The following is a 22,054-nucleotide window of genomic DNA, read 5'->3' as shown; positions in this document are numbered from 1 at the left end:
AGTAGAATGACGGTGGTCTTAATCACAGAATGGAAGCATAAAGTCAAGGTCTACAAAGGTTGCGAACAGTCGAGCTTTGTAGTTAATTATCCCTTTAAAGAGTGTTGCCTATGCTGACCATGTGTTAATTTATGCAGTGATAGGAAAAAACAATAGCTGGAATGTAGTGGTGCTGGCATCCAATCAGCATGGTCATTGCTTGATATCATAATCTGCCAACCTTCCATACATTTGGCGGGCATTAGCTTTGCATGTGTTCGTGCCCCCACTATTAAGGTATCTGGCACAAATGTGTAAATATTTTGGAACCAATTTGGCATCTGCTGTGACAAAAATTGCATGTTCCAGAATTGAGGTTCAGGGCATCTATCATTTTAAGTTCTTCTTCTGAACTTGTTTTTATCATTCCCCAGGTTACCATGCACACTGGTCATCAGCAATCCCTCTTATTATCCAAGGGGACACAGATGTCCTTCACAGCATGGTACACAATCTTGTAAATAGGACGAGCTTCATGAGTAGTCCAACGAGCAGGTAGAGTTTCTTACGTTTGTTAAAGGCATCTGGATATTATGTACTTAGTGAAATTTTGGTGGCAGAATGTAAGTATGATACAAAGATAGGTAGGGTATTGCTGGAATTCTCTGCCACTGAGGGTGGTGGAAGCCAGATCACTAGATAGATTTAAGGTGAAGATCGATAAATATTTGAAAGATCAAGAAATCGAGGTTTATGGGGAACTGGCACAGAAGAGGAGTTGAGGCCCACATAGATCAGCCATGATCATATTGAATGGCAGGGCAGGCTTGAAGGGCCTGGAGTCTCTCAGAATCCCCTCCAGTGATGTTAGGCTCACTGGCCTATAGTTTCTTGTCCTGTCATGGCAGCCCTTCTTAAATAAAGGCACAACATTATCCACCCTCCAGTCTTCCAGTACCTCACCTGTGGCTATCTCTGCCAGGCTCCCAGCAGTTTCTTCCCTTGCTTCCTAAGATACACCTGGGAATTTATCCACCTTTATGGACCACAACACCGCCAGCGCCTCCTCTTTCATAATGTCAATATGTTCCAGGACAGCCCTGTTCTCTTTCTTGAATTCCCTAGCTTCCATGACCTTCTCTATGGTAAATACAGATGAGAAATATTCACTTAAGACCTCACACATATCCTGTGGCTTCACACATAGACGACCACACTGATCATTAAAGGGATCTATTAACTCCCAAGTTACCCTTTTGCTCTGAATATACTCATAAAATCTCTTGAGATTCTCCTTTACCTTATCTGCCAAGATTATGTCAGGTCCCCATTTTGCCCTCCTGATTTCCTTCTAGTGTACTCCAACATTCATTACACTCCTCAAGGGACTCACATGATCCCAGCTGCCTGTATCTGTCAAATGCCTCCTTTTTCCTTACCAGAGCCTCAATATCTCTTGTCAACCAGAGTTCCCTCATCTTGCCATAATGTTGCAGCTCACTGATACTCTTTTCCAAGCTCAATAATGGGAGGAGATTACCAGGTGGACAGAGAAAAAAGATTTGACAATATGCTCAAAGCTTCCATGAAAAAGTGCAACATCCCCGTTGAGTCCTGGGTGTCTTTGGGGAAGAGTCTATAGTTCTAACATTGGCCTCTTTAGTCACCTTAAAACACACAAAAGCAGAACAGAAGCAAGTCATCCATGATCCCAGGGGAATGTCTAAAAAGAAGAGTCTGGTATGACTACAAACATTACAGTGGTGGGCAATTCGCCACTGAAAATCAATTACAAGCTGCATAAAAATCATGCATCACTTGCTGCCTTTTCTATTTTGAATTTTGCATCTTAACGTTGTAGTTTTTGTGTATATAGGTCTGGAAGTGTTTTATTTTTATTTTTAAAAATGAAATGCAAGGCAATTTTAGATGCTGGAAATCTGCACTTAAAACCAGAGATTGGTGGAAATATCCAAATATTCAGGTGGCATCTTTGATGAGAAGAACAGAACTGAAACGTCATCCACCTAAAACATTTACTCTGTCTCCTTCTCTAGAGATGCTACCTGACCCACTGAGTGTTTCCAGCATGTTCTGTTTTATTTCAGTAAATTCCTGAGTTGTTTAGCACAAACATTTAAGGTTTTCTGAATTTTCTCTTTTTGAGCCATTATCTTTAGATGTCAGAATTTGGTGTGTGGTGTGTACTTTACATTTAGGTCCAGGTTGCTATAAGTCTATTTGATGACTCCATCTTTAGTGTAAAATAGTTTAGTGTAAAGTGGAGATAGAGACTAACTGAAAATTCTCCACTTTGCACAGGTGCATTAATGGCAGCACTTTGTTACATACAGCCGCTTACTTTGGAAGACCAGACATTGTGAAAGTAAGAGTTATTACTCATCATTACCAAAGTGTGAAATAAGAGAATGTTCTTCACTTTTCTAACTTGAATGTAGATTTTCTGTTTTATGTGATTATGTCAGGAGCCTATTTGACCAATTAAAAGATAATATGTTTTAAAAGGTCACACAATAGCAACAATATAGGGAATGGTGGTTTGTTACACTTTGGTTTGTGGAAGAATATGCTGTTCATAATATTTGTTTCCAACCACAAAATCAAGGCTCCTTTTCCTTTCTTTGCTACCAGTAGAGCTCCCATGATGTTGTAAGTAAAATAGTGAGCATCTAACATATCAGAATTGGATTGTTATACCATGTGTACATGGGCTGCTGTCATATCAATAACTTCTAACTTGTTCAGTTTTCAATTATTTGGTTTAGGACCTTTGTAGACTGGAAAATATGATACATGTTAGATCCACTCAGTGCTTGCTTTCCTTTTATGAATATTGTTCAGAATCTCTAGAAAACTTGCAATGGTCAGAACAGAATGCACAAAAGATGTAGATTTTGTTGTAAATAAATGCATGGCACAAAAGAATTTTTGAAACACTATTTCTGACATGCTTTGATTGTAGTCTTGATTTTTACTTTCAAGTTTGCTTGCTGAAGATGCAGATGTTTCTTGGGTAGGGCTCAATTGATTTTGGTAACTTTCCCAAGGTTCAGGTATAAAATTTATATGATCGGCAGCAAGCAATTGAAGCCTCTGGAGCATCACAATTGCTCTGATCCAATCCTCATCCAGTATCCAAAGACACAGAATTTCTAACATATGTCACTGGAAAGCAATTAGGAGCAGGTAATCTGGTTAATTGCCTTCCCTTTCCTCGTCTGGCAGAACTGAGATCAATTTCAGCGTTCCTGCTGAGTTAACACAGACATTGTATCTTTTACTTTTTGATCTTCTGCTTTGTTAATACATTAGGTATTGCCTTTTAACCAATAGTTCATTGAGGGAATCATTTGTAGTAAATGAGAACAGTCATATGCAATCTTTCATGCAATCAGTTATGGTAGTTCTCATGTTTCAGGCACATTGCACTGACAAATGCACAGCCCTGAACTATTCTTGGCCTATCTCACATCATTCTTACTTGTCATTATTGAACAGTGGAAGCCCTGCAATTGTAGCAAGTATTTCAATTTTTTAACTTCCAAGAATGTATAAAGAATTAGTGCCTGAAGGAACGTTTTTTAGATAAGTGCCTCTGCAAAGTATCATGTGTGGGAATACATGTTAAAATGTAAGAAAATACAGAAAAGTTTCCTCTGCAGCTCAGTAGGATCCCTTCTTTTGCAAGTTGGATTTATGGTTTGCTACAATTTGCTAACATCAATCGTATTATAGAATCATTGAGATGGAACTTGTATGACTATATAAATTTGCAGAAATTTTACTAATATACTGTGAAGCAGCTGAGGTAGATGTTATTTTGAAAGAATATAAATAATTTGTATTTAGTTCTGTTCCTAAAGAATTTTTCAGTCAATGATATCCTCTTGAAGTTTAGTCTCTCCTTTCTGGATAACTGTGACAACCAATTTCTACATTTCAAGCTTCCACCAGCAATATTGAGAAGAATATGTTCTTGTTCTTGAACTTAATATGTTCTTGGTGGAATTGATTGAAGGTAAATACCAGTTGGGTTGTCCCTGTTTTTTCAACTAATGGCATAGTTACATAACTGGTGTAATTTAGTGGCTTAAGTCAATGTTCTGAATTCAAATACCATTACAGAAAGTGTGGAATTTACATTCAGTTAAATAAATGAACCTGGAATAAAAGTTTAGTATTAGTAACAGTGACCTGGAAAATACCAGTTTGTTGTAAGAAACCATATTTTTCCTGGATGCTCCTTTGGGAAAGAAATATGCCATCTTTGCCCATTCCAGCCTCCACCTGACCCTAATTCCATAGCTGTCTAGCTAACTCTTAATTACCTTTTAAAACAAGTCTCTCAATACAGAGTAAATGAGAAATAAATGTTGGCCTTGCCTATATTCTGGACTTCAGGTCTTCAGTACTATAACTGGAATGTTGCCTGGTCCCATAACCTTTGCCGTATCAAGTGCTCTCGGCCTTTTATTAATTTTACATGAAGTGAATTAAATTGGCTGAGGACTGGTTTCTGCGATGGTGGAGATCTCAGGAGGAAGCTAAAATGGATCATCCATTCGGCCCTTCTGACTAAACATGTTTAAAATGTTCAGCAGTCAAGTGGCATAGTTTATTATCACATCTCAAGGTATCATCTCCAAAATGAAGGATTCTCATTACTGATATCATGTACTCTGATACTCCCTCTGGCTGATGTCAACAGTGACATTAAATTACAAGAGAAAAAATGAACTAAAAACAATGTTGGGGATGATCAAGCCAGGCAGCATCTTTGGAGAGCAAAACTGACGTCATTACATGTTGTTGATCTTTTGTCTTAACTGACAAAAGTTAGAGATCCAGCAGTTTTTAAGCAGATACAGACATGGGGAAGGTGGTTGTAGGTGAGGAAAGAATAGTGTTGATGGTCTGTGATGGGTTGAAAGTCAGGAGTGATTAAGTGACAATTTAATAGTAAATAATGTGGCCTTTTTCAAGAATTTCAGAAGCTTTAGAATGTGCAATGACTTGTGCCCAAATTAAGCTGGACAATATGATAAGTTGCTGTCATTTAGAAATTCTGATGATATTATGTAATATAAAATAATTTCCTAGGACAGCAGATTCTTCCTCTACCCATTATTAATACCATTTTAGGAGCCAATTATTGTTCAAATTCTTACTCTTTTTTGTTGTTCTCCCAGGAAATTTGAGAAGGTGTTGTGGGCACCGTGTTTTTTAAATGCAATGGTTTGCAAGGACATCAGAGTCAGCCACATGACTGGAATTGTGTGAAAACTACATTTAGTAATGACATTCTGAAAGAACTTTGTTGAAACCAAAGCATTTTTTGGCATTCATTATTTATGGTCCACTGATGACTTAATCTATTGATTTCATTTATGCAATTTCTTGGGATAATGAGCAGACAAGTTGTGAAATGGGAGGCCTGCCAGTCTTAATGGCAGAGAAAAGCTGCTGTTATGGTGTCTGCGTGTACTTATTGAAGGAGGAATCTTTCCAAAATTGGGTAGAGGGAGGAATCATTACCTAAAGGAAGGAGACTCCACACATTTAATTAATCACATTGAGTGAGAGGCTGATTGCCAGATATTCACAATTACCACATAATTAAAAAGATATTTTTTACTGTTAATTATTAGACCTTCTGTAGTGCATTTAATGGGTGATTAATTGCAAATTCAGTGCATTCATGGGGATGTTAAGCAGGAGAGGCTTTTCTGGTAATTTTAATAATGGTATGGCACAAATTGGCTAACCACAGGCAACATTGCCCTCAGCCCACTTTGCAGTCATGATCCTAGCAGGTGGCATATTTCAGTGAAGGCACCCTTATTGATGTGCAGCCATCTCACACGCTAAGGTTTTGGTAGAATTTCCCCCTGCACAAACTGGCCTCTGACCTGCTTGCACTCTGCCCATTCCCACTCATCTTGTATTCCAAGGGGAATGACTTCTTGTGCACCATGTCTGGGAGCAACTGGTTTCACAGAAGCTTTGAGTTGGGGCTAAATCCTTCAACACTTGCTACACAACTCCTTCTGGACTTTAGATGTTAGACATCACCAAACACTTGTATATCAGCAGCCAACCTAAAAGTAATCGTAAAGAGTGCTGGTGGATGGTACTTCCTGTTGCTGAATGCACATTCAGAAATGCAAGGTTAAGAGAGTGGGTTAGCTGGCATTTTGAGCACAATACACTGACTGATGTCATGATTTCTTATTCTGCATACTTCACTAAATGTTAGCTGCAGGCATGCTAATTCCTTCCTCAGCATGTTGTCCAGTGTGATGTATCAAAATGTACATATCCTCAACAGACAGCACTCTGAGACAGAATCAGCATCTTAAGCATTCAGTGATATTCCAAGCTGTGGAACAAAACTCAGTGCACAAAGAACTGGGTTGAAGTAGAATGCAGCACACAATTAACTGATGCTTGTAAAGAAAAATAATGCAGGAATCCCTTAAAAGGAAATAAGTTAGCAAAGAAAATGTGGGAGACAAGAAAGTGAGCAAGAGGATCGGACTGAGAGAAGGTTGAGGATTGAGACCTGAGGGTGGATAATTAAGATAAGAACATTCTGGGAAAAAGGGTAATGCTTAAGACAAACAGCAGGAGAAAAGAAATGGGATAGGAAATGTGCAGGGAGATATTGAGGAAAAGTGTAGATTGAGGGGGACAGTGAGGGGACACAAATACAAAAGGAACAGGATGAGAAAAGTAGTAATTCTTGTGAATAAGATAAATCCAAGCAGTGGCTGGATTTATTACAGACTGAAGGTATTTCCCTCACTACAACATGCCATGTTACCTGGTGGTAACTGAGAAATAGTAAAAGAAGAGAAGGAAAAGGAAAGGGGACTAAACCACTAATACCTGACTGGGGATAACCATACCCTCCTAACTATCTCAACACTGTAACTCCTGGTATAAAATAATGATTCCACTGTGGGCACAACAATAATGCAAATTTCTTTTGATAAACTCTGCATTTCTGATGTAATAAGGGAATCTTCACATGTACTCTGAGATCAGTTATTTTGCTTTCTGCTAGTGTGCTCCGAGCATAATTTATCACCCATCCTGGAAGGGTGCAGAGAGCCATGGGCGCAGGGTTTACAATGAAAAAGCAAAAATGCACAAGTCCATCTTTTAATGGATTACCGTGTTGCCCATTTGGTGGAAAAAGCTGTTCAATGTTTAAGATGAGATGGGAACCTTCATTTTCTGAGAGATAAAATGGTGTGAGGTATTAGCATTTTAGTTTGTACTGTTATTCTCTGCTGTAATTTTTATCAGAGCTGCCCATGTTTCATCTGTGGCTGTATGGAGATTTTTTAGTGTCTGGGTCAAGATTGCTGGGACCTCCCAGTACAAAGACTTAACACAAAATCTAGGATGACCCATCAATACTGATTGCTGCCATCCTTTGAATGTGAAATTGAGACCCTGTCTGCCTAATTGGTGTGATGGAAAATTTGTTTAATTGTCAAGGGAAACGGTTTTCAAAAGCAAACTATTGCAAATAATGGAAATCTGAATAATATGTTATTCAAAACTGTAATAATGGTTAAATCATGTTGAACTGCAAGCTGATAAACAGGAACATTAACAAAGTTGAACTGTCAGACCAAGGCAGCTGGTAACCAAGGAAAAGTCTTGGGTTGCTAAGGAATTAGTGGATCACAATGATAGTCTTGACATAAAACAGTCAAAATGCAAAAGGAAAATGTGAATTATGATGTAATCCCAATAAAACCTGAAACAACCATGAACAATCAGGGGTAGCGGCACCAATCAGTGCAATGTACAGATAAGAGACATGAAGGAACTGTGAACACAAAGAATTCAGAAAACTGAAATTGTTAATAGTGCTTTCACTGTAGTCAGTTAGAATTGGCAAGACCCAATTTGAGGGAAGATGTCTCATGGTTCAACTGATTTTAGTGATTTGATGAAGCTTTTTACTGATTCTTCTTTGCTCAATGTATGAGTAGTTAAATACAGACAATCTCATGGATTCATAGGAAAGAACACCATCTTCCAGCACTAGGTGCATATCCCAGCAGATCATGGCTTTTCTAAATATTTTTAGTCTGGGAAAGATTTCTACTTTTAACATCTTTTTCAGGAACTGAGTTCCAGACCCCTTTCATGCACTATTGAAAACATTTATCCCTCATCGCCCCTCTAATTCTTCTCTCAACTACTTCTAAGTCTATGCCCTTGACCACTCTGTGTGTTTTACCTAGGTGCCTCATAATTTTATGCCACTCAGTTTTATCGTTCTTGATCCTGCTCTTTTCTAAAGTAACCCTTTTCAATCCAATGTTTGCTAATTGGTAAAAATGTCCATTCCTGGTAAAACCACTTGTAACTCACTACACCTTTTGTAGTGCAATCACATCTTTCTGTAATGTGAACAGAACTTCATGCACTGATGAATCTGTGGTATAACAAGTCTTCCAGTATAGCCTCTCTGCTCTTGTATTTTACATATTGACATAAGGAAAACATCCTATATTCCTTTTTAATTACCTATAGACATGCTGCAACCTTAAAGGTCCGTGGACACACATTCAAAGATCCACTTGTTCCTCCACAAGCCCCAGTATTGCCTTTGCACCTCCACAAATAGATGAGTTTGCACTTCCATTTGCCACTGTTCTGTCTAACTGACCAGACCATGTGTACATTATAGTTCATGCTTTCGTTCTCATTCTCAACCATGTGGCCAGTTTTTAGTTCATCTGCTTGCTTTTTTGTAACATCCCTTAAATGTAAGTCTTAATCTTTAATAAATGCAATTAAGCTATATTGCAGAATCCTTGCTTCTATGTGAGAAGAAGCTTGCAAATTATATAAGAACTGCTCACATGGTTGATAGTGTTAAAGCTGTGGAAAACCAATGGTAACAGCTTTCCTGTCACATAAACATGTCTCAACCAGTGTACACTTTGTTTGCCTCTGAGTAAATTTTGGACACTTTCCCTTGGATCTCATGCACTTTTACTTTTCTTCACCAGCCTGCTACATGGCACCACATCAAAAGCCTTGTTATAATCTATGCAGGTCACATCAAATGCACAGACCTCCTTGTTACCTCCTCAAAACTTGTAATCATTCGTCAAGCATGACCTTCCCTTAACAAGTCCATGCTGTCTGTCCTTGATTAATCTGTGCCTTCCTAAAGTCCTTCTGAATTGATTCCAGTAGTTTACCCATCACTGGAATTGAACTAAGTGGCCTATAATTACACAGTTCTTCCTTTCATTCTGTCCTCCCATCTTAAACAATGGTCTAACATTAACGGTTCTCCAATCCTCTGGCACCATTTCCCTGTGGCCAGGGAAGATTAAAAGGCAGTGGTCAGAGCCTCCAATTTCCTCTCTCACTTTTGATTAATAGCCTAGGATATATTTCATGCATGCCTGGCAATTCATCCATTTTCAGAAATGCTAAACCTCTTACCATGGTTACCCCATCCAATATTTTGCAGTCGTCCTTCTTAACTACCATGTTGGGATCATTTTCTTTCATGAACTCAGCTGCCAAGTGTTCATTCAGAATCTTGCCTACATCTTTGACTCCTTGCATGGGTTATCGTTATGGTCCCTAATAGGCCTTATTTTTCCCTTTGTTATCCTCTTACTTTCTATATACTTGTAAAACATCTTTGGCTTTTCTTTGAATTTACATATAAGTATTTCTTCATGCTATCTTTGCTTCCACACTTTTTATACTCTTCCAGGCATTCTGCAGTATTAATTCTTTTGTGTCCAATATAAGATTTCCTTTATCTGCTTGTGTCCAGTGCACCTTGTCACCCAGGGGTGTCTAGATTTGGCAGTCCTGTCCTTTTTGCTTTATAGAACCATATTTATCCTCAAGCCCTTGAATCTTTTCTTGAATGATTCCCATTGTCCAGACACTACATTAATTTTGCTGTTTCAAGTCCATTTTTACTAACTCAGATCTCAGCCAGGACTTCCCCAGCGAAGAAACTATTTTATTAACTTTAATGTTTCCCTACAGCATTGAAGAAGGGCATTCTAGGTCAGAGCCATTCCACCAATCTCATTCCCCCAGTTATTTCCCTGTAACCTGTTCTTTAGCACATATCCATTAACACCCCTCTGATTCTTTTGCCATCCACATACACTAATGGCAATGTATAGAAGCCAATTAACCTCACAACCAGCACATCTGATGTGGGAAGAAATCAAAGCACCTGGGGGAAACCAAAGTGGAGAACGTGCAGACTCCACACAGACAACACTGAAGGTCAGAATCAAACCAAGGTTGTTGGAGCTGTGAATCCTTTTTCAAAACAGCTCTGCATCTCACTGAATTATGATTGCTACAACCACAAAAGTGCTTTTCCACTGATACTCATTTCATCTGCCCAACTTCATTCCTCAAAACTAAATGCAGAATTGTCCCATTCCATTTGGATTTGCTACACATTCGCTAAGAAAGAATCTGTGGAAACCATTTAGGAATTCTGTGACTGAAAAGCTAAAACCACAGACACTGGAAATCTGAAATAAGACAGAAAATGTTGCAAATACTCAGCTGGACAGTTAACATCAGTGGAAGGAGAAACAGACTTAACACTTTGTGTCAATGACCCTTCATCAAAACTGTGAAAGTAAGAAAATGAGTCAATTTTAAGTTGCTGAGATGGGGAGAGATGGAGAGAACAAAAACATTATTTGTGTTGGGGAGGAAACCAAGGTTGTCCAGGTAACTCAATTGCTTTTGGTGCTGATGAAGGGAAATGAATACTTGTTAATCATTGCTGAATAGTCTGGACGAGGATAAAGTAGCCAGCAGTGAGAAAAAGACAACATGTTGAAATTATTAGATGCAGAACACAATGACTGCTGGAAATCTGAAATAAAAGAGGATGCTAGAAATGCTCAGCAGATCAGGTAGCGTCTGTGGAGAGAGAAAACACAGAGTTAATGGTACAGGAGGATGGTTTTACATCAGGATTGGCGAGTTTTAGCAAGAACGGGAAAGGCAGGTTTCTGAAATTGTGCAATGTGATACTGAGTCCCTAGGGCTACAAGAATGCTTGGATGGAGAATGAGGTGCTGTTCCTTGAGCTTTGATGGAACAATGGAAGCACCCAGCGACAGAGGGGTCAGAGTGGGAGTGGATGAAGAATTAAAGTGACAGGTGGATGAAAGCTCAAGGTCACCCTTGTGGACTGAACTGAGGTGTTCTGCAGACTGGTCACTCAATCTCCATATGGTTTCTCCCATTTATAGAAAACTAGTACAGAGCTGCTCAACCCTGTGTCGACATTCTGATTCAGTTCAGAAACTTTTAGCCGTGGATTTCAGATCACCATTCCCACTTTGTTATTCTTCCTTAGTCCACCCTCCGATCCTCTGCCAGATTTTTCCATTCTCACGATATATCTACGTTGAATCGAGTAACAGGGTTGTTTAGTAGAAGGCAGATTACATAGTAAATCAGAAAAAAACTGCAAAGATCCACTAATTTTGGAAATATTTCAATAGTTTTTGGCCATAGTTTTTTTTGATTAATTCACAGAATCTTCTATCATGGTTTCAGTTTCAGACAAATTGTGGTAAAAGAATTGCAGCACTCTGGATCAACTGTTTTAATTTTAACACAGAATTACCATTAACAATGGAATCCAGAAATGTTTCTCCATGCATATCTATGTATACATGTTGTTTTCTTGTTAACAGACACTTCTGCATTTGAAGATTGACATCAACCTGCAGGATTACAAGGGAGCAACAGCGTTACATAGATCTCGAGATACAGAGACCATCCAGGTCAGTTTAACATGGAAAGCATTAGAAACTGGCATTTCTTTTCCATAGATAATTTCACCTTAGTTAAAATGTGCCATAAGTCTAGTGTTTTTTTTCTTTTTAGATTTCTTTTATGCAGTTTATTATTCTGCTTTAGCTGATTGGCTTTATGTCCAATAGCTGACACACCTGACACTCTACTCCATTGCTGCATTCCACGTCAGGTCCGGCAGCAGAGCACAGTCTGGTTATAATTCCCCAGCTGTACATTGGGGAATCTGCCTCACTGATCCTACACCAGTTTGGCCTAGTGTTGGATTGGAGGCCCATTCACTTCAATCAGAGTTCTTGACATGGAGATGAAAAAATAGCAAGATGCTGGAGGAACTCAGCAGGCTCGGCAGCATCCATGGAGAAAAGCAGACGGTCAACATTTTGGGTCAGAACCCTTCTTCGGGTTTTTTCATCTAGATTCCAGCATCTGCAGTCCTTTTTTTCTCTTCTTGTCATGGAGAGGAGTGGTTTTTAACTTATTTGACTTCAATGTTCTTATTCATTTGTAAATATTTTAACACATTTTTAATTAACTTCTTCAATTTATTTCTTAGTTCTTTAGTTTTTCACATCTCTTTTAGCACTTTTTAAATGTCTCTGAATATCGTTAGTAAGAAAAAGCCACACAGGATTTGACAGAAGACTGTGGTCCACCTCTGGATTTGCTATCTGCCAAAGGCTGTCATACTTCAAGGACAGGGCTTCAGGACTTTGCCAGTTCAAGTCTGCTTTGTGCTGAGGCCTCACGTTGTCTCGCTGCCTGGCACCCTACTCCTACACCTTTGTAGACAGTCAGCAAAATCACCCATCCACATCTAGATCAGATTAGTGCATGGGAGCAGGGACTTGAGATGGAGAGTCCAGGCAACATGCAGGTTCAGCACAATCCTGCCCATTAGGCAATGGAACTTTTATTTTAGTAGCTTTCTTCAGTTATTAGTTTAACTCATGGTTAAGAAGTTTCTATATTTCCCTAATGCTCTTGAAATTTCAGTTGCTAATAGACCATGGTGCTGATGTTAACTGGTCAGATGGGGATGGCAATACGCCATTGCATATGATGTGCTATGGTGAAATGATGAAGCCGGCAAGATTGGACTGTTTGAAACTTATGGTAAGAATGCTGGTCATTTCAGAGCCAAAATTATTATCAAACTAATCCTCAACCATATAGCAACTATGAAGTGGCAAGGTGCATAAATGCCAAAATTAGTCAAACAAAGCCAAAGAAATTTTAATGAAGGGTATGGGGGTGGGGGTGGAGCGGGGAGCAAAGTTAACTTTTATTTTGACTGGAATAAGCACCACAGCACATACCAGAAATGTTATAATGTTCTGGAGTGTTAGGATACTCTTTTACAAGGATATATTCCAAAATCAACGGAGTAATGGTCCTAATCTGTTCAATAATAATCCTACATGGTCATATTATGATCACTTTTAGGTAAATGTTGAAGTTTTATGATGAGCAATGCAAAACATTTCTAAAATTCTAGATTTGAGTAAGGCTGATTTTCGTGAGCTTAGGAAGAGACCAGTCATAGTCAACTGGACCTGGCTATTGGATAAAAGAGCAGCAGATTAGGAGGTGGTGTTGAACAAGGAATTTAATATGATACTGAACCAGTTCAAATGGTTCAGACCCATGAGTTCTATCAAAATCAACAGCTATGGCTGTCTAAAGTGATGAAGGACAATATAAAACTAAAAGAAGAAACATTCAAAAGGACAAAAGGGAGTGCAGATTGTGATGGCTGGGAAAGGCCCCAAGAACAGTAAATGGTGGCAAAAGGAAAAAACTACAGAAAGAGAGTATGACAGGAAATCTATAGGTGTTATTAATGTTAAGAAAATGAATTTATAATTGTATTTTGAGAAGATGGTCAGCAATATGAGTCCTTTAAAATTAATAATGGAAATATAAGGACAAATAACAAAATGGATGCAATTTACAATAGAGAAGGAAAGATACTAGCATCCCAGACAATATGAGAAAACTGAGTTGAACCAGAGACAGGACTCAGCAAAAATTCACTTAAACAAAATCAGAGTAAGGAAGAAAATAACAATCAGGCATACAGAGGACTTACTTTTGGGGATTTAAAGGGTGTAAGTGAGGGCACTGCAAATGCCTCAGTTATAATTTTCAAAAGTCCTCTGGATCCATAATCTTTCCTTTAATGAAAATGGACATATCACTCCATTTCTTAAGAAAGCCGAGAGAAGAAACCAGGAAATTGTACACTACTTGACCTCGCATCTCTTGTGAGAAATTATAAGAGACTATGTTTTAAATAACTGGCATTTTAACTTTTCAACTTAATTTGAGGGATCCAGTATAGATTTGCAAGAGAGAGTTGTGGCAGCAAACCAAGATTTCGAGGAGCTGATAGTGGTTATATAAACTTCCAGAAGCTGTTTGATGCAGTCTCCCATTAAAGGCTCTTAGCTAAAGTTGGAACTCTCAGAATTGAAGGCAATTTATTGATATGTCTGTGCTATTGCCTCTGCAGAAGGAGACAGAGGGAGGATAATGGGCGGGTACATTTGTTGGGGACCTGCAAAGTGTCACTGCTGCCACTATGGATCATATTCATTAGTCCTTGAGATAAAGGGATAGAAAGCTGCATTTCTAGACTTGCCAGTGCAATTAAGACAGACAACATCATAAGCAGAGTAGATGGAAGACTAAATTACAAAGAAAAATTAATAGACAGAAAACATGTAAAACTGAAAACTGCAAACAGATTTAATGGAAGACATAATAACAGGCTGTAAAGGATATAACAAGGTACATTCTGAGTGGCGAAAAGCTGGAAATCTATGCAAATCTATCTATAAAAAGCATTAGGATAGATCAGACCCTGGGGTCGGACAAGATATACCCCAGTTTACTATGGGAAGTGAGGGAAGAGATTGCTGGAGCGTTAATGATGATTTTTGAGTCCTCCCTAGCCACAGGAGTGGTACCAGAGGATTGGAGGATGGCAAACATTGTGCCATTGTTCAAGAAAGATAAAAGGGATAATCCTGGGAATTATAGATTAGTGAGTCTTACATCATTGGTGGGTAAACTATTGGAAAGGATTCTTCGGGACAGGATTTATGAGCATTTGGAGAAGCATAGTCTTTATTAGGGATAGTCAACATGGCTTTGTGAAGGGCAGATCATGCTTCACGAGCCTAATAGAGTTTTTTGAGGAAGTGACTAGACAAATTGATTAAGGTAGTGCAGTGGATGTGGTATATATGAATTATAGCAAGGTGTTTGACAAGGTTCGCCATGGTAGGGTCATTCAGAAAGTCATGAGGTATGGGATCCATGGAAAATTGGCTGTGTGGATTCGAAATTGGCTTGCCCACAGAAGGCAGTGGGTGATTGTAGAAGGGGAGTATTCGACCTGGAGGTCAGTGAGTGGTGATGTTCCTCAGGGATCTGTTCTGGGACTCCTGCTCTTTGTGATTTTTATAAATGATTTGGATGAGGAAGCGGAAGGATGGGTTGGTAAGTTTGAAGATGACACTAAGGTTGGTGGTGTAGTAGATAGTGAGGAAGGTTGTCGTAGGTTACAACTGGATTTAGACAGGATGCAAAGCTGGGCAGAGAAGTGGCAGATAGAGTTCAATCCGGAGAAGTGTGAAATGATAAACTTTGGAAGAACGAACTTGAAGGCAGAATACATGGTTAATGGCAGGATTCTTAGCAGTGTGGAGGAACAGAGAGATTTTGGGGTCCAAGTATATAGATCCCTCAAAGTTGCCAGACAAGTGGATAAGGCAGTTAAGAAGGCGTCTGACGTGCTGGCCTTCATTAGCCAGGGGATTGAGGTCAAGAGCCAAGAGGTAATGTTGCAGCTCTATAAGACTCTGATTAGACCACACTTGGAATATTGTGTTCATTTCTGGTCACCACATTATAGGAAGGATGTGGAAGCTTTGGAGAGGGCGCAGAGGTGATGCTACCTGGGGAGAGGTTGAGTGAGTTAGGGCTTTTCTCTTTGGAGTGACAGAGGATAAGATGAGACTTGACAGAGGTATATAAGATTATGAAAGGCATAGACAGAGTGGATAGCCAGCATCTTTTCCCCCGGGTAATGACCAATACTAGAGGTCACCCGTTTAAAGTGCATGGAGGAAAGTTCAGGGGGGATGTCAGAAGTAGGTTTTTTACATAGAGAGCAGTGGGTGCCTGGAATGCACTGCTAGGGGTGGTGGAAGGGGCCGATATGATAGGGTCATTTAGGAGACACTTAGATAGGCACATGGACGAAAGAAAAATAGAGGGTTATGGGAGGTGAAGTAGAGAGGGGATAGATTGAATGGGATTAAGATTTATATTGGTCGGCACAACATCCTGGGCTGAAGGGCCTGTACCATGCTGTACTGTTATATGTTTCTTTGTTTCTACATGTACCCAAAGGGCTTCTGAGGTCTCTGTACAGCAGTCATTAAAATAACATGGACAGGTACATAAATTAATAAGAAAGGCAAATGGAATTCAGCCTTCGTAATTACTGTATATTTTAGAGTGCAGAATAAGGGGATAGAGGCTATCACTAAATAAAGCCCTGATTAGACCACACTTAGTGTGAGCAGTTCTGGGCACCACAACCTAAGAAGGGCAAATTGGCCTTGAAGTGAATGCAACTAGCATGCTTGAGGGTAAATTATGAAGAGAGATTATATAAACTAGGATTTATATTCCTGAGAATTTAGAAGGTTTCAACATATTAAAGGGGATTATTCTGCTCCTGTGCTGCCAAGGCAACCTAAAGCATCCAATCACTATAAAAATAAGAAAAGTATACTAATGTTACTATAAGTCAATTTTATACTGATGAGTTTTTTTTATGTAAGCTATACATTTAGCATTGGTTTTATTTTGATGTGAGACCTTTCATTCAGCAGAGGAAAAGGAGGTAAAATGGGATTTGTATTTGGTACAGCCCGTATTGCATGATTTTATAAAAACTCTCTACTGTGGTAGGGAATATTTGTTAAGAGAGGAATATTGCAATAATGGATTCAGCAACTATGTTGAATATCTTGTTCCCATTCTCTAATAATCCAGACTAACATTTACAGATATATATTTTAAATGTGATAGATCATCTGTTAACAAAATTAAGATGCCAGCAAGAGAAGACAACTACAGAATAGTTAAATTGTCCATCAGATTAATTTTATAATTGCATCTGCCCAAAACTGAGCAAATGCTGGTTTTGTATCTATTGCTATTACTAAAATAGCTCTAGTCAAGATTCTGCCAGCCAATGTTACTAACTAATTACAATGAATTATTCTATGTACTTAGCTGTCTCATAAGGCTACAATAGAAAGATTGAACAATAAGGATCTGCTGCCAATCCATTGTGCTGCGATGCAAGGTAGAATAGATGTTATTCAGCTCCTTCTGCAGTTTGATACAGAAGAACAAATGATATCAAAATTAATGATGGCAAAAGCTCCAAGCGTCCTATATCTGTCTGTGGCCAGTAATCACATTGAATGTGCACAATGGTAAGATTGTATAAAATTTTATTTATCATTGCAATGAGACTTCTGAAAACTGAATGCTTCTTTAGTAAACTAATTAATCCCACTTAATTTAGGACTGTTGGGAACACTGGTCTGGTTTCACTTCCATCCATATTTTGCAATGCCAGTTGTATAATTGTTCAACCATTATGTAACAATGGCTTGTTGAGGCTCTGGTTATAAATAACACTATACCACTTGTACCATTTACAAGAGAATTATTTATTTTATTCTTGCAGCTCACTTAGCAACTTTGAAAATTACAGTGGAAACATCTCAATGGACAAACATTTAAGAAAAAAGGTTGTCTTATCCACTTACTCTAATGAGCAACATTTTTTTTAGAGTGAATGAGAAAAGAATTCCTCTTGAGTAAATGTTTCCATTGTCTCCTTGACTGTGCAAAATAATGCCTGTGAAAATATCCACAACTACCATTGTTCTTTTCAAACTATTGCTGCTATGAGTAGGATATCTTGTTAAAGTTGGAAAATTAGAGAAAAATTGATACCGTCAATGCCCTTCTTCTCTAGTATGAATTTAGCTGCCTTCTGTTGAAGTATCCACTAAATGATTGTTTTTGTCACTTTGTTTACAGCATCACTGGTTGTTTGCTTTAGTCCACAATGTGTAAAGTATTTGTTCATAGTTTATGCTGAACTATGCCATAAACTTCTTGTCTTTGTTTGATTGGGTCCTGTTTTCATTATGTCCAGTAACAACTAAGGTTCATTTTACTCTTGAATTTGATTAAATAAGATTTAACAGCAACGTTTTAAAAGTAGTTCAACGCTATCTAGCGTAAATCTGCTTAATCAGCACAATCAACAAACCTGAACATTAATCACTAGCATACCCTAGATACAGGGTGTACCATCATCAGGATAATATGCAGCAAGCCGTAAAATTGGGACTTCTTTGACCTGGAGGGACAAAGGCTGCAGGTGCAGGCAAACACCATAACCTCAGAGTTCCTTCCTAAGTTTGGCCATGTACTATTGTATTTTATCAAAACTAAGCCAAATTCCTCCAATTTGATACTTAAGTATGTTCTAATGGCATCATCATTATAATGAACTACAATGGTTCCAAATAAATATCCACTGCTATTTTCTCTAAGATAGCAATGAAGGTGATGAATGTTAACCTTGCTCATGGAATCACATCCTGAGAATGAAGTTTCAGTTTTAATTACATGAAAATGATTGTTTATTTTTTTTATCTGGGGAAATCTTTGTGCCACTTACATTTTTTTAAAAAAGGAGTAAAAAAGTAATGGGAGGTTTTGCATCCATCAGCTTCCTAATTATGCAACAGATGCTGGTATATAAGAATAGTAGAGGCACAGATGGTAGGATATTGAAAGTTGGCACATATATATTTTCCATTTACGTTTTATTGTTTAAAGTTGGTTTGATTTTATTTACAGGCTCACAGAAAAAGGATTCAATTTTAAACCTGAAGAGCAAAAAGAACTGCTGTTTGGATTACTACAGGATGAAATGGGAGTGTATGTCATCACCATAAATTTAAGTATCACTTTAGTTTGCACCTAAGATGATTGATATGGTGCAGAAATTCAATAGGTATTTACACCATAAATCTTGTTTTGGTGCAGGCAAGGAAAAGCTCAGTGTCTGGAATTCCTCATAAGGACTGGAGTTGATATTAATGCAGTTGACAAACAAGGTGATAGGTAAGGAGCATATTTTAATCATGACATTGGTTCAGGGTTAACATGGTTATGATTATGTTAACCTTAAGTTGTGTGGAATTCAGATGAATATGCATAATATTTAAAATTTTATTCAAAAATACTAAGGTTTGAAATCGAAATTTATGAAGTGAAGCAAAAGTTGTTTATATACTTTGGATCAAGTGATCATAATTCCATTAGGTTCAAGATAATTATGGAGAAGGATAGGACTGGTCCTTGGGTTGAGATTCTAAATTGGAGTAAGGCCAATTTTGATGGCATCAGAAGGGATCTGGCAGGCGTGGATTGGGATAGGCCGTTTTCTGGCAAAGAGATGCTTGGTAAGTGGGAGGCTTTCAAAAGTGAAATATTGAGAGTACAGAATCTGGATGTTCCTGTTAGAAAAAAAGTCAAGGCTAACGGGGAGAGAACCTTGGTCATCAAGGAATATTGACGCCCTGTTAAAGAAAAAGAATGAGGGGCATATCAGGTATAGGCAGTTAGGATCAAATGAAGTGCTTGAGGACTATAAGAAATGCAAGAGAACACGAGAGAGAAATCAGGAGGGCTAAAAGAGGACATGAGGTTGCTCTGGAAGACAAAGTGAAAGAGAATCCCAAGGGTTTCTATAGCTATATTAAGAGCAAAAGGGTAGCAAGGACAAAATTGGTCCTCTTGAAGATCAGCATAGTCATCTATGCATGGAGCTGAAAGAGATGGGAGAGATCTTAAATGAATTTTTTACATTCGCATTTACTCCAGAGACAGACACCGAGCCTATGGAACTCAGGCAAAAGAATAGTGAGATCATGGACCATATCCAAATTACGAAAGAGGAGGTGCTGGTTGTCTTGAGGCGAATTAAGGTGGATAAATCTCCAGGGCCAAACAAGGTGTCCCTCGGACCTTGTGGGAGACTAGTGCAGAAATTGCAGGGGCCCTGGCAGAGATATTTAAAACTTCCTTAGTCATGGGTGAGGTGCCAGAGGACTGGAGGATAACTAATGTTGTTCAAGAAAGGCTCTGAGAATAAGCTGGGAAATTATAGGCCAGGGAGCCTGACGTCAGTCATGGGTAAATTATTCGAAGGTTTTCTGAGGGACAGGATATATTAGTATTTGGATAGACAGGGCCTGATTAGGGATAGTCAACATGGCTTTGTGCGTGGCAGGTCATGTCTAACCAATCTCAAAGAGATTTTCGAGGAGGTTACCAAGAAGATCGATGAGGAAAAGGCGGTGGACATCGTCTACATGGACTTTAGCAAGGCCTATGACAAGGTCCCGCTTGGGAGGTTAGTCCAGAAGGTTAAGTCACTTGGCATCCAGGATGAAGTAGCCAATTGGATTCAACATTGGCTTAGCAGGAGAAGCCAGAGAGTGGTAGTAGATGGTTGTCTTGCTGACTGGAGGTCTGTGACTAGTGGCATGCCGCAGGGATCGGTGCTGAGTCCGTTGTTGTTTATCATCTATATTAACGACTTAAATGATAATGTGGTAAACTGGATCATCAAACTTGTGGATGACAACGAGACTGGGGGTATAGTGGACAGTGAAGAAGGCCATCAAAACTTGCAGATTGATCCTGACCAGCTGGGAAAATGAGCTGATAAATGGCTGATGTAATTTAATGCAGACAAGTATGAGGTGTTGCACTTTGGAAGGACAAACCAGGGTAAGACTTACACAGTGAATGGTAAGACTCTGAAGTGTGCAGTAGAACAAAGGGACCTGGGAATACAGATCCATAGTTCCTTGAATGTGGCATCACAGGTAGATAGAGACATAAGGAGAGCTTTTGGCACTTTGCCTTCATAAATAAGGGTATTGAGTACAGGAGATGGGATGTTATGTTGAAGTTGTACAAGATGTTGGTGAGGCCAAATTTGGAATATTGTGTGCAGTTCTGGTCACCTACCTACAGAAAAGATATCAATAAGCTTGAAAGAAAATTTACAAGGACGTTGCTGGGACTTGAGGACCTGAGTTCTAGGGAAAGGTTGAATAGGTTAGGACTTTATTTCCTGAAGCACAGGAGAATGAGGGGAGGTCTTATAGAGGTATACAAAATTATGAGGGGTATGGATAGGGTGAATGCATGCAGGCTTTTCCCCCTAAGGTTGGGTGAGACTAGAACTAGAGAACATAGGTTTCAGGTGAAAGCTGAAATATTTAAGGGGAATCTGAGGGGAAACTTCTTCAATCAGAGGGTGGTGCGAGTGTGGAATGAGCTGCCAACGGAAGTGGTAGATGCCGGTTCAATTGTAACATTTAAGAGAAGTTTGGATGGGTGCATGGACAGGAGCAGTTTGGAGGGGTATGGTCCAGGTGCAGGTAGATGGGACTAGGCAGAAGATCAGGTCACCATGGACTAGATGGGCCAAATGGCCTGTTTCTGTGCTGTAGTGCTCTATGATTCTATAATAAAATGTAATAAGACCTCTGAAAATTAATTCTCTTGCATGTTTGGTGTAATTTGGGTTCATAGGTCATGAACCTATTTGGGTTCATAGGTCATGAAATAAGAGGCAAATCTGAATTTCTTCCACTAATGAGAATGGATCATCTATAAAATGTTTTATTGTTGACTGATTAAAAACACAGTCAGTTGTGATAAAATTAGGAACATTCTGATTTACCAGAGGATAATCCTGACATTGTCAAAGGATCAACAGGAAGGTAGCTAATGTTGTTCCTGACTGGAATATAGCTAATATTCCTTTTTTTAAGAGGCGCACTGGGGATAAGTGACTACAGGCCAGTGAGCCTTATGTCAGTAGTAGAGAAAATCCTCAGGGATAGGATAGGATAGGATAGGATTTATGTACATTTGGAAAGGCAGGAGCTGAACAGGGATTGTCAGTATGCCTTTGTGTGAGGGAAATCCTACCTCACTAATTTGATTGCGTTTTCTGAGGAGGTAGCTAAGAAAATTGATAAAGGTAGGACAGTAGACATGG

General features: G+C 38.9%; 1 protein-coding gene across 1 annotated transcript; it reads left to right on the top strand.

The window, feature by feature from the left end:
* Positions 1-6: 6 nt before the first annotated feature.
* On the top strand, positions 7-19,099 carry LOC127578561 (serine/threonine-protein phosphatase 6 regulatory ankyrin repeat subunit A-like). Its single transcript, XM_052030710.1, has 8 exons — positions 7-58; positions 414-534; positions 2,302-2,365; positions 11,739-11,828; positions 12,856-12,975; positions 17,176-17,381; positions 18,829-18,909; positions 19,018-19,099. Exons 1-8 carry the CDS (start codon positions 7-9, stop codon positions 19,097-19,099), a joined length of 816 nt encoding a protein of 271 aa, XP_051886670.1.
* Positions 19,100-22,054: the final 2,955 nt, after the last annotated feature.

This window comes from Pristis pectinata, chromosome 15, assembly GCF_009764475.1.
Source record: "Pristis pectinata isolate sPriPec2 chromosome 15, sPriPec2.1.pri, whole genome shotgun sequence".
Classification (NCBI taxonomy): domain Eukaryota; kingdom Metazoa; phylum Chordata; class Chondrichthyes; order Rhinopristiformes; family Pristidae; genus Pristis; species Pristis pectinata.
Note: the sequence above shows the minus strand (reverse complement) of the source record. Positions and strands in the feature narration are given on the sequence as shown.

What these genes read in the sequence shown, in the direction of transcription:
- LOC127578561 (XM_052030710.1), top strand. Translation starts at nt 7, where the DNA reads ATGACGGTGGTCTTAATCACAGAATGGAAGCATAAAGTCAAGGTCTAC. An exon ending in CACATTGAATGTGCACAATG is followed by an intron (nt 17,382 to 18,828) that starts GTAAGATTGTAT and finishes TTTTATTTACAG; the next exon opens with GCTCACAGAAAAAGGATTCA. An exon ending in CTACAGGATGAAATGGGAGT is followed by an intron (nt 18,910 to 19,017) that starts GTATGTCATCAC and finishes GTTTTGGTGCAG; the next exon opens with GCAAGGAAAAGCTCAGTGTC.